The sequence below is a fragment of the Apteryx rowi genome, unplaced genomic scaffold (genome assembly GCF_003343035.1).
Source record: "Apteryx rowi isolate R43461 unplaced genomic scaffold, aptRow1 scaffold_844, whole genome shotgun sequence".
NCBI lineage: Eukaryota > Metazoa > Chordata > Aves > Apterygiformes > Apterygidae > Apteryx > Apteryx rowi.
In genome coordinates, this window is record NW_020451143.1 from 192,906 (window position 1) to 207,025 (window position 14,120).

The 14,120-nt window shown below is 36.3% G+C and overlaps 1 protein-coding gene across 1 annotated transcript in view; it reads right to left on the reverse strand.

Annotated features, from left to right (window-relative positions):
• The window catches only part of LOC112977549 (ephrin type-A receptor 6-like), a 217,420-nt gene that overhangs the window by 99,941 nt on the left and 103,359 nt on the right, over positions 1-14,120 (reverse strand). Inside the window, exon 9 of the mRNA XM_026090023.1 lies at positions 10,488-10,673. Coding sequence (XP_025945808.1) covers positions 10,488-10,673 — 186 coding nt within the window. The remainder of the gene's footprint in view (positions 1-10,487; positions 10,674-14,120) is intronic.

Sequence of the window (14,120 nt, forward strand, 5' to 3'; positions counted from 1 at the left end):
GTGAAGCCAGTGAGGTTGGCAGCTTTTTCTCTTAAAAAAAGTAACACTTTACAGTCTATGACTACATCTTCCATTTTACATCTTGTCATCTCAAGGGGAAGCTGTATTCCTTGGCATCAGACATGGATCTAGATCCAGCACCACTCATGGGAGAGAAACATTGAATTATCACTATCACTTTGATATCTATCCTCAATTTTTCCCAGAAAAGTGTAGTCTTAGGGTAGCATCTCAACTGCAAAAGATCATGTAACAACATGATGGTATAACAGTATTATAAGGCTTCTACTCTACATAAGACACATCTGTTAGCTTATCAAGAACCAACTGTAATCCATGAAATACAGAGATATATTCCTCAGACTGTGTCAGTCTTCCTGGTACAAGATCTTATCTTCTGTCATCACAGCCTACAATTGTTTTAGCCTCAGTTTTTCATTCTTTAGGTAACTGGTAGTCCAAGAACTACAATTGGAAACTGATACTCATGGCAGCACAAAAGAAAGAGAGCTCGTGAGCAAATATAATCTGAGGCAACAAACATCAATACTGACTACCTTAGGTCCATGGTTCATACAACCTTGTATTTTAAATAAAATACCTCAAGAAAGGATAGCTTATATAAGATGATGAAAAGACAGAAAGAGTAAAACTGACCCTTACATTTTAACTAATACAGATAGAGAAGACTGCTTTTTCCAGTAGATATTGCACAAGCGTCTGAATTTAGTCTTTTTGTTAGCTGCAGGTCAAGTTCTTTAATCACTAGCACTGTGATTAGTGAGGTGCCAGAATTATGAGAAACCTCTCTTGGCATAAAAGAACCTTATTTGGGAGCAAGGACTAAATGTATGGGCAAAGGAAACTGAAAATTAAAACAGGCTAAGGGATGACTATTAAGGGAGGAGCTGGAACATCCATTTGACAGTAACTCCTGAGCTTAGTCCTYGGCCTTAAAGAAGGTTGAAAGTGAATATGAACGTTCTCTTTTCTTCAAGGCAGTGTCTTAAAATCCTGCTTACTGACTGTTTTGGAGCATAGTATTCACTTCTCCACCTGCTGGAGTTTCTCTGCCTTGTATAATTTTCTTAAATATCTCCTACAACAGATAACATAAAAGTGAACGTGATTCTGATGCCCAGTGGATGTTCTCAGAGGCAAAAAATCATGATTCAAGTGCTGTGTCAATTAATGCTTATTTCAGCAAATTATACTCACACCAACTATAAGGACTGAGAGCACCCAACTCAGAGTACACTGGTAAACAGCGCACTCACTGGAGGGTAGGCAGTAAGGGGCTTATATCACCTCAGGAAAGCACCTAAACCCTAGTTTCCCACACTAACAAGTGAAAGCAAGGTACTGGAGAAATCTTCACTGAGTCTGCAGAACACTTGTTACTGGTGAAAACGCATTTGCAGAGCAGACATACGACAAAAAGAAAACCTGTGCACTTACAATCTGAGCATGTGAATCTGCAAATCACTGAAACCACAATTCTTACAGTAGCGTTAAAAACAAAAAGTAGCTCACTGAGCGAAACTTCACTTTAAGCCTATACTCATCTCCTTCCCTTTCAGATTCTTCTTTTCAGTTAATTTCTCATTTATGTTTCAGGCATTCGATAATATTATTTTGTTTCATTTCTATGATCACATGGCAAAGTGTTCTTCAGTGGTTAGTCCCTATAATTTTCCTTTATCTCTTTTTCCTCGGTACTTTCCTCACTTCCCCCAGAATGGGGTATCATAGCTGTGCTGATTGGGTATAGATAAGGTCTTCCATTTCTTACTTTCAGATGATATAATCACTCTTACTATTAAAAGTTTGGCAGATATGTGCTGCTTCTACTAGAAGTTCTTTCACAAGAATGTGGTTAAAATTTAAATTATTATGCTGCTCTGGGATAGGAAACTGCCCATCTATGTTTCCATGCTGTGGCCAAATCCAGTAAAATTAATTTCTCTTGCCAATGAAGAATCCAGAAGTTCTTTTACTTTTGATTTGTTTTTGTTGCTATGTTAAGTCAATTGCTGTATCTTCCACCCTTCATAGCTAACATGCCCCAAATCAACAACTACTAAATTTGTTGTGTGACTACAGTGATTCATTGTTTCCTTATTTTCTAATTGCATCAATATTCTCTCCAATCTTACTAGTTACTCTAGTTACTCTCCTTTGGCAATTCAAACACGTTACCCATTTAATTTTCCAAGATTCTTACCAATCATACCCGATTTTACATGGTTTGCAACCTCACACTCAACAGCTCCATTATCAAGCACATCTATTCGATAACCTTAACACTGATAGTAGGTTTTACATTACATAGTATAAGATAGCATTCAAAGTAGATAAATAGAAACATAGAAAACACCAGTAAGGGGAAAACAAAAGCTCAGCCTAAGCCTATAGGAAACATCCAAGAAATGAGAGATGACACAGGATTTTTCAAGATTCTATGTTAAAGATTTTAAGAAATTTTTTTTAAAATCTGCTACAATGAGTACCTAGTTTCTGGGGGTGAAGGCTTCAAACTGCATTGAGTCCTAGATGATGTCTAAAGGTCAACAGCATCTCTCCTTAATATACTTGCGGTGAGACAGAGACTCCTTTTCCTTATCTGATTGATAGATGACGTAAGGAAGAAAAGTACACATTCCTTCTAAGCTAGGTAAAAGCTCACACTCAGCATGTGATTTTCCTTTGTCATTGGTTTTAAGACTGATGTAATTTCAACTATTTTGGCAGTATCATATCTGATAAGAAGGCCCCAACTATGGTATGGGACAGCAGCAGTGCTGTGTGCTTTCCTGCCTGTTCTGAGTGAGCAGGGCAGGAGCTTTGCTGGTGCGACTCCTCCCTGTCCTTGGCTGGTGCTTTCAAGGAAGCTTTAGCTGACAAAACTGACATCAGCATTCAAAGGTCTTGGCTGAATTTGCTGGAGGCTGTTCTCTGTGGTTCACTGTCAACCTGAAAAGATACAGGTAATATGGTCCAGGGGATTTGCTACTACTGTAATTTTTTTTACTACAGTTTCTTAGTGACTGGAATGCTGGAACTAAGAGCGTGCTTTTAAACCTGAGAAAAAAACAACAAAGTGGAAGGAGCTCTCGAAGATTGCATTCAGAATGCAAAATGGATTTGGCGTATTAGAGAAAAGGCCTGAGAAAATACAAAATGAAATTCTACAAAGACAAAGCAGTTTAGTGTAGATGGCAATACACAACCACACAAACTCATCCTGTAGAAAAAACTGAACAGGCAGCCGTGTCACAGAGAAGGACCTATGGGTTATAATATATCAAAATAAAACCCAGTAATGTTTGCTACTGCAAACCACACACATTTCAACAAGAATAACATAGCTTACATTCAAAATAATTCTTTTCTTCTTGCTAGTGGAACGTAAGGTTCAGCTCAGCAGTCCTGTATCCACTTTTGAAAGCCATAATTTACAAAAGATATGAATTGATTGGAAAGAGTCCAAAGGAAAGCAGTAAGAAGGACCAAAGGTCTAGCAAACATATCCCATGAAGAAAGATATGACAGAACCTAGGTGATTTACTGAAGACAGTAAAGACATTATAACAGTCTACAAATGTAAAATATTGCTGCAAAGAGGAAAGGCACAAACTGTTCCACCACAGATAGGAAAAGAGTTAATGAGCTTAAGGTGCAGTAAAGAAAATTTCAATTTAACACTAGGAAAGTTAAGTGTGAGGATAGTTAAACACTCAACATATTGCCAAGTGAGGTTGTGGAACCTTCACCAGAAGAGGTTTCTTGAACAGGACAGACAACCGTCGATCAAGAATATTTTAAATATAATTGGTCCTGCCTTGGACAGGGAGATGGACAAGATGACCCTCCAGTGTCCTTCACAGTCCTATACTCTATATTCTGTGAATTATGACAGGATGATTTATTATTGATGAATAGAAGAAAGTTAAGCATTTATTTAATTTGCATTTTAAAAGGACACAACCCTCCTTGAATTTAGAGAGATTACTGTCATATTTAGCAATTGCACTTAAAGTGTACCAAATAATGCTTCTGATATAATCTGACTTTGCTAGGCTCTAAATAGAGTAGCACCTCTCTTAACTATCCTTATCAATTATTATTCTGAAACCCAGTGGGTCTTGGTATTCATTTCAGTGAGATCATCTCACTTCTCAGCAAAGATTTAGCAGCAAGAAAGTTGCAACAGGATTAATACTTTACCACATGTAAATTTACATATTTATGTATGTGTTAGGCCTCTATAAGAAATAAGAAATGAATGTACAAAACACAACTTACGAATCAGTATTATTGATTTCTTTATACACATTTTTCATCCCCCTCACTGCCTTATCTGTCAACTGCAAAAACATACTCATTTGTAATTGTTCCCATCATCGCTGCTACGGCTTTGCTACGCATATATCATCTGCACATTATAACTAACTTCCCCTTTAACTTACTGCACTATATTCTTCTCTACCTCCATGGCAGAGGAAGAAATTGCATATTTTATTCAGAAGAATGAAAACTATATGGAAATGCAATCACTTGCAGTTAACAATGATGTTATTTATGCAAATTGTTGATCTCGCTTTTCCTTAAAAAGAAAAAAATCTGGCTTTTTTTAATCTATAAGAATTTTTTCTTTTTAAGACTCTTGGTAAGCATGATTTGTTTCACCTGTTTTTCTACTGGGGCACTGTCTCGCATCAAAGCATCTACATATCTTTGAAAGACATATCCTACATGTCTGAATACAGCCATCTAAAAGCAAAAGGATCCTGCAGAAACTGAAAACCCGGTTCTTAGATGTAACCTACAAAAGTGGAATTACAGAGGTTTAGTTATGTTAGATATTGTATCATGGTCAGATTAAGCTGCTGCTAACAAGATGTTAGCTGTATGACCGCTTGACAATATGCTTTTTCTTCACTGCTTATCATCCTGTGAAAGATACAGCAGAGTTGACAGTTATAATGCATTGCTTACCAGCTGCAAAACAGAAAAGCAGAACACAAGAATGCGACTGATTTCAACTGCAGGATATCATACTGGCCCTTGATTCTCACCCAAATGTTCTCACATTGTAATGGATGAAAAAAAAATTAATTTTACAGAGGTTTAAAAACTAATTAAGTATGTGTCATTTAGGAGAAACAATTATTGTGGTATTGTAATTCCTGGTGGCAACCTTCAACGGATTGAATGCAGGGTAGTTTGTATGCATTATTTGAAATATAATGCATGCATGTACCTAAATGCAGGCATGCGTATGTAAAAATAACTCAGTACTATCAACATTAATTAAGTATTTTTAATACAAGTTCATTAAAGATAACCTATTTTGCAAGAAGGCTATGGATACTTCATTCTGTCTATTTTATAGTAGTCATGTCCACAACTCTAACTTTCAACTCTTTATTTTGGATTATATGTTAATAAATGGGTCTAGCAAATTTGGTGAACAGTGGTGGTGATGGTGGTGGCGGTTGTTTTTTCTGTGTTAATTTGTTGGCTACAGCAACACTGAACTCAGTAATGTCTTGTGACATTTATCTATGAAACAGGACACACAAAAATACAGACAGTGAGCCAGATTTAACTTTGTGGCTCCCTTACTGAACGATTTATAACACAACTCAATTTCTGCTGTTTTGTGTATCATTATGTGCACAGCTACAGCATGCTTCATGAGACAAACTCAACATTACATCTAATGCCATCAAAAGAAATTCCCTGGTTAATACACCTCACGTTTATTCTCACCGCCACTCTCTGACATAGTGTATTGTCAACGTGCAAAATGGAAGATATTCGGGGTGAAGGATGCCTTGATGCCCTGCTGTATCATCTAAGGCAGGTGCAAGCATCTGCCAGTGCAAAAGGCAGGCTCAGGGCACGGGTCTGAAGCTCTTTTAGTCTCCAACAAGTAAATTCATGCCTAGAGATGCCAGTGATGTTTCAGTGATGCACTGACATTACTGAGAGAAGTAAATGCCAAGATGCGAAACTGGTTACGTAGTCAGTTATAATCAATACTATAATGATAACATGGGATTTATTAACATCATATGTTTTCTGTTGATCCTAAAGGTTTTACTTTTCAGAAGCCAACAATAAATACTGCAATGTAGGCCACATTTTTTGGTATACAATCCTAGTGACATTTTGTAAGCATTTGTAGCCAAATTCAGAGTCACAGTTTAATTCTTAAATTTTCAACCTTTTGACTTTGCACAAGTTACATACAATAATTTAAAAAGAAGCTTTGTGGTTAAAGCTTTGAATTTCATCAGCCAGATGACTGACTAAAGATTTCAGAGCTGCAATAGCAATCACATTTTGAAAGTTGCTAAAGCAAAACAGTCAGGAGATAATAAAGTAGTTGAAGGTGTCATTCCAAATCCCAGCTCAATGTCATGGGCATGGGGGATGACACAGAACCAAAAATCTAACTGTTGTCTTCCTTTATCCTCTTTTTGTGGATGGATAATTTTGAAAAATCTTCTGGAGACTAATGATATACATAAAGTTATTATATAAAATTCATGCCTCAGAAAGATTCCACTTGTCAAAGTGACAAGTTTGAATCCTCCAATATTCAAAGTTCTGCAATGGAAGCAGTTCCTTAGAAATTTAATTTGCTTAATTTTTTTGCTTTTTCAAATTGCTTAATTTTAGCAAGTGAAAGTCATTTGGGGAAGAGTCTGAGGGGGATGGGAACAAATTAAGATTATGATTACAATAAAGCACTTACACGCCTTTATATTTTATACTGATACAGTAGACGACTGTATTGACAAGGCTGTGCTTTAAACCATTGAAAAAGATATCATCAAACTAAACTTACTATAGATTGCAGTTTGGCTAGTGTAACTGTATCCACACCAAGGGATACAATACAGTATAGTACAGTTCCAGTACAGTTATATCAGTCAGGGATCACATTTTTTCCTATCTCTTCTTGACTTAGTTATGTTGGTAGAAGTGTGCTGTAAGCACAGCTTTAATTTACTTTACAGACTTTTCTTGGAAGGTCTGCAACACAGGTACATGATACAGAAGTGAAAGACACGTCTTATGCCTATATAGCTCAGATCTCAGCGCTGGTTACATGTGTTTATGCCGGAGAAAGAAGTTTTATTTTTCTTGCGCCTGTTTATGAAATAGTAGCAGTTTGGATAATGACACACAACTCAGCTGAGCATGCCCTGAGACACCCAAGAAGAGCTCCCAAAACTATCACTGTGCTAATATGACTTGAAAGGGAGACATGGATTTTTTCTATACTGTGCAGAAGCATATCTCATCAATTACTTTGCAAGGCAATAATCAGCCTTTTATGGCAAACCATGTGAGGAATGGTGTTGCTAAAACAAAACAAGGAGGAATAAAGTTTCCTTTGTGACTTCTGATTAGCAATATAAGTGAACTATTGGATCCAGATACTGTGCTATGGTGTGTTCGCCTGGGCCTGGCAAATTGCCCTTGAAATGAGCTCTCTGGTAACAGAAAGCTTGTGCTGCTGCAGCTGTTCTGCCTAGTGCTCTCTGTGATTAGCGGTTGCAGTTAGGACAAATGAGAAATGAAGCAATCAGAAAAGAGAATCAAAACTCTGTTGAAGACCTACTTTTGAGCAGTTTTAGTCTAGCATTTTTTACTCTGTACAGTACACATTCCACAGCAATTTTGGAAACAGTATCACGTAAACATTAACATCTGCTTAGCTGGTAGCACCAGCTAAAAGCCCTCATTTGTAATATACAGGGGAATTTGTTATTGCCCCAGTCAATAGCTATTGACTTGGTAGAGCTCTTCTGCTTATTACAATCAAATCCTTTTTCTTTTTTGTTCAATAATCAATGAGATTGTAATGGAAGGTACTGCTTACAAACTGCAATATATATTAACAGCTGCTAGAACTTCATGACTAATGGTTATAAATAGGAAAGCACGTGCTAAAAACAGCATTACACTTCTATTAATCAAACTTACTGCATCAGATGTGCCTTTATAGGTTAGTGGAACTGTAATGCACAGCAGATAAATAGTTTCTGCCATTATTAATCTTTTAATACAAAACACCTCTTAATCATGCTATCATTACATAAATAAGCTGGCTAGGACAAGGTTCTGTCTGACTTGTATAGAGCACCTTTTATTCATAGGAAATTTCTGTCCCTGGTTGGCCTGTGCAATTCAAGATCCTGCATTTAGGAAAAATGCAAGGTATCTATTCTGCTCCCAGCTGAAGACATGAATATTCTATGAAAACCATGGAGGGAGCAGGACAGAAGTAAAGCAATATCCTAAAGATAAAGCAGCAAAAGACAAGCGCACAGCAGAGCGTACGTGCCACATGCTCGGCCTGCCTCCTAGCATTTTCTCTGCTGTATAGCAGTACTGCACAACTTCGTACTTTACACTTCATAAAATGTGCACTTTCCAGGCCTTGGGGTGAAATTTGTTGCTAATCCATGTACCCTTTTCATTCTGTAACTATTGCTGTGCAATTACGTATTTTTAAATTTTACCTCTCTGCCCCAAACAATATTGCTCTAGAACTTTTTCTATTTATTTTATATCTGAGAGTGATACATATTTTTATAGGACTGTGTAACTATAATGGTAACATCTGCTATTCTTATATTACCTCTGAGCAAACATTCCAAAAACAATAATAAAGTGTTTTGACTCCTTAGAGAAAGGCACAACTGTTAAAGATGACTTCTTGGCTTAAGGTTGTCTATAACCACTTTCCTATAGAACAGGAACAAACACTCTAATGTTGGAGCACTGATTTATCTGTTTGTTTCTGTTTTCTTAATGTATACTTCATTTCTCTCTAGACTGATGATGAGATGTTACAGAAAGAAAATTTATAAATGTGGCAAAGATTAAAGAATCATGCCATTGCCAAATACATTATACTGTACTCTGTGTGCACCATCTAATTGGATTTAAATAGTGTTTATAAATCACAGCCTCTAGCCTTTTCCAGAAATGAGACACACTACTAGATCAAGCAGCAAAACATGACATGGATTCTAGTTGTACCTGTGATACTGGTTCATAAACTGCCCAGACTGGTGAAGACTAGTGGAAGTTAATTGCTGCTATACTGCTCATTATGAAGCAAGAAACTGATTTCAATTAAGTTCCTACATATTTCCATCCCTAAGAAAGATATCCAGTGCTGCTCAGACAGTGTTAACTTGTTTTCTTGTTCATGGTCAGCAGAGCAGCCACTGACTGGAGAGCAATGGAGACTAAACCATATCTTTCCAGAAGGCTGCAACATAATGAATTTCTAATAATCAAACACTCCTAAATATTTATGAATTTATCCTTGTAATACTGTATGAAGCAAAAAAAATTTGATCTTCTTTATCTTAACTTAGAACCATAGAGAGACTGATTTGCACAAGGTCAACCTGTATCTATTGAAATTCTGTCCCAATGACATGAGTTCAGGAACTATAATTTCCTCTTTATTCTAGTAGGTTGTGTTTCCCAAACATAGCTCTGAGCGTAGTAACATGGTGAAAACAGAAAACATTGAAAGCATATTTATTGCATCTTTTGTGAAGGTAAGAGGATGTCATTGTCCTCTACAAGCAACATAGTATGTTGTCACAAGCTCTAAACCTGCTTTAAAAGAGAAACATAAAGCACTGCAAATTGGCAAACAACATGGCTTGGTTGAGGCAAGCATTAATTATGAGAAGAGTATGTATGCCTTGTGAGGTTCGTAATTCAATACTGCAAAATGTTGGCATTAAAGAAATTCCACGCATCTTAATAAAACTTCTACCTAACACTTAAATGATCACTACATATTTCGGCAGTTCAGGAAAGTTTATAACCCAGCTAAAAATAAAAGACTTCAGAGACAAGGGACTGTTAGCCTCTTGGCAGCCAGAATAGGTATAAAGAGTAAGACATTTCATAGATTATTCTGGAATTTAGTGAATCATTTGCAAGTGTACAAAAAAATTAGAAGAGTTAACATTTTTTTTTTCTGTAAGATAGGAAATTAATCCCTTCTGGTACCAGTTTTGGTGAAACACAACAGAATAAAAAGTGAGTCCTTGTGCGAAAAGAATAATACAGCTGCTACCTTTCTAACTCTACAAGGTGATTTGACTTCATTGTCAACTCAGGTACATTTATGGTTTTCTCCACTGTATTCCATCTGCCCATAAACAAATTCTGCAATGCTATTTTATAAGAACCTGTAAAGGATTTTTTTTTTTGAATGTGGAGGAGGATTTTTATTAAAAAAAATCTGATTGAAAACAGGTAGGCTACACTTCTCATAGTATTGTTCCAAACTCTCTAGTATCTGCTAGCTCTTYACGATTTGGTTCATTTCTGAGCATTACTATCCCTACTTGAATATGGAGGTGATTCTTAATTTTGATACTAAATAACATGGAATGGGAAAAAACAGTGAAAAGCTATAAGCAGTAACTTACTTTTTGTAACTACTCCTTCAAGACGGATTATATTTGGGTGATCAAATTGTCCCATGATACTAGCCTCTCTCAGGAAATCTCTTCTCTGCCTGTCCACATAGCCACCTTTTAGAGTTTTAATTGCAACAGGTATCTCTCTCTTTCCTGGTGTCTTCAGACGTCCACTGCATACTTCTCCAAATTCACCTTCAATAGATAAAACATCTGTTAGATCATTCACAGTGCCTGGAGAACTACAGTAGTTTGCACTAATGAACTGAAACAACACTGTCTTTTTTTAATAGTTCAGAGTTGTTTATAGTGATCAGTGAAACAAGAACACAAAATACTCAAGAAACTCACGCGTTCCAGAGCTAAATGGCATTCCTCCCAGTGAGAAATAAAGGATGGGATATTCAGGCTCCTGAGTTACCCCACAGCCCAGTAAGGCAAAACATTCAGCATTACTTCACAGGAAACAGTCACCTTTTATGTCATTACCATAGATCAAGGGGACTTGTATTTTCACTGTTATAGCCAAACCATCTGACCTCTACAGTGTGGTTCATCTTTGCTTTACTGACACTTTGAAACTGAACTTTGATATCAATGTGCTTGCAGTATAACTGAGCATGCTATGAGGAAGCAATGTAATGAAGCTTAGATTTTAGTTATAATGATGACAGAATATTTATCTATGGATATTTTTAAGGGATGCCATGCACAAAGATTTTTATTAAAATAAATTCTGTGAGCATATCAGAATATCTGACTTTCCTCTAAATGTAGAAAGCATCTAAAAATGTACTTAATATTATTATGCCCCACTTGCCCATGAGTTATTTAAATGGAACTTACGTGCCTACTTGAAATTAATGACATATTTCAGTGTTCTGACACCCAAAGGCCAACAGTTTCAGCAAATCAGGATTGAGCTGCATAACAAGAGGAATCTCAAAGCTTGCTTCACCTGATATTTGCCTGTGTAAGTAAGCACCTTTGAAGAACACACGTCTCCTCACATTCCCTTTGGACATTTACTAGTTAAGTCTGTACGTAAATCACAACTTTTCTTTGATCTTGAAGTCACTCAAAAGTTATTTAAAACCCATACCAAATATACTCTGGATGCCTGCAGGTCAGTTTTCAATGGGTCATAATTCAGTAAATCAAAATCAATGTTCACAAAAATATTTCAAAGCACTTCGCAGTGAGGGGTACTTCCATACCAAAATTAAATGTCTACCCCAGCCATTTTGGAATCAGAACTGCWGAAAAACAAACAAAAAAAGTCATAAATACAGTTACATATTTAACTGGAAGAAAACATTTCTTTCCCCCTCCACTGAGTGCTGTCTGAATTAGTTTGCCTTAATGTTTAAATACAGAACAAAGGAAAACAAAACAAGAGAGCTCTGTTGCATAGAAGTATCTTCAAATATAAACTGAAGGTAGAAAAGATAGGTGTGAGAGATGGAAGCTTCACTTCAGAAAGTTATAACTCTCTGATATTACAGGATTAGAATGGGTATCATCATACAATCTTTATTTTATTAGGCTCTGTCACTTTCACTATAAAACAAAACAAGGTTTTATTAGCCAGTAAGATCCAGGAGGAGTGCAGGGATTAGAAAACCAATTTCGTCACTTGTCTTCTGTTTCAACACAGACATCAACAAGTACAAGAGTACAATTAACAGATGTTGAACATAACCTCTGAATACATTAGTAGCTAACAAAGGTCAAGTGTTAAGTTTGGTAGATCTTCTATCTACCAAAAAGATCCTATTTGTTTTTATTTTTATTTTTACTTTTTAATTTTTGAAAGTAAAACAAAGTATGTGCTTCTCTGAAGATGTGTTTGTGTGTGTGGAAATACATGTCACCAGACTAATGCTCTGGGAATCTCAGGGCAAAAGGGAAAGTTGGCCAGCAAGTTTCCTATATGATTGATGCCTTTTACCTTTTAGAAGGCTCTGCTTAAAAGTTTATTTGCCGGACTATTGCCACAGAAGAAGTAGTGGATGACTTAGACTTCCAAAATTACACCATAAAACAAAATCATGAAACCTGAATGTTTTGAAGGAGAGATCGTATGTCAATCCTCTATTCTGTGATATATCCAGCAGTGTTCGAACTCATCTTGAAAGCAGTGACCTTACTGCATCTTAATGGCTCTTCAAGCTGAAATGCCTAAAATTAGAAAGACTTCCAATTTCTTACTCTTGATGAAACAACCAATGTCAAGGAAAAATAATAGAACCTTAGTATCCAGGTTTTTAAGGTATTTCATGACTGTGGAAATCTGTGGAATTGCAAAATCTCATTTTTGAGAAAAATTTGGATAGTACAGATTACAGCATAAAATGTTTTGCTATTATAAGATTATACAGGACAGTACTGCAATTTCAGAATTTCAGAAATAATAACATTCATGCCTCAGGGACTGGGAAGGACTGTTCACCAACTGTTTTGAAGTGAATTAGACTGTTATGGAAGGAGGCAAGTAAACGACGTACAATCCCAAGATTTATTATCTGTACAACATCCAAAGCACGGGAAGGAACATTGTGTCATCTCTCTGACCTGTCTCTTTCCTCTTTTTTGGATGTACCATTTGTACAAATAGAAAGAAAATTCACTCCCCATGGATATTGGGATGGACAAGTTGGCAAACATTAAGATCCTAACTGCAATTTTTTGGGGATGTAGAGACTTTTCAGCCAGACAGTAAATGATCATTATCTCACAGAACAGACAGTTACTATGCTCAGAAACTTCTGCAACATGTAATAACTTCTAGTCCTGGTTTAAACTAGATTGAGATCAATGATACAATCCAAAGCATTGAGCTATTTACGTTGAAAAAGGTTCTGACAAGATGCAATTCCAAAGTATTTTTGCTAGTCCTCTGTTAAAGAAAGAATTTTCAATGTTTTTTAAAACAAAGGAGAATATATTCTACAATAGGGACACATTTTTTTCTTGAATCTAAATCTGATTGCTCAAGTTTGAAGATAAACAAGACAAATGTTGACCCTGCAGCAGTAAAGGTTCATGACTGCATGTGTAATAAGCAGAAGCTAAGAGCCAGATGTCACTGAAGTCAGCATCTTTCCTTGCTGCAGGGAAAAAGCTGGTGATAACTAGAGAAAACGACAGAGTTCATTGTCTGTTCAGTTTTAATAATGTGTAAATAATCCCTGTTTTAATGATATAAAACTGACATGCCTCGTTGTATGTTATGCAAAAAGAAGATAATTGAGCAGTCTAGAAACTTACCCTGTGCGAGCCATGCATGTCTTTTCTCTATCTAGTCAGATGTTATTTAAAATGAAACAGGAATAGTCACTTATGAGTCTGATATGCAGACTCATGTTTGCATGTGGTATTTCTAAACAGGGTCAAAACAAATATTTTGCAACAAATACTGTAAAACAAAGACAGTTGCTGTTGATTGAACTCAAAGATGGCAGCAACAAGTACAGTTCAACTCATTTTCCCCAGTTTTAGTTGTAAGGCCTTGTAGTCATAAGACTTTAAATACTGGAGTGGGAGAACTGGCATAAGATTTAGATTATAAAAAGAATATAGTCTGCTGTTTGTGAAAAATCAAAGACYTGGCCTCTTCCTGAAGTTTCTACTTCTTAACAA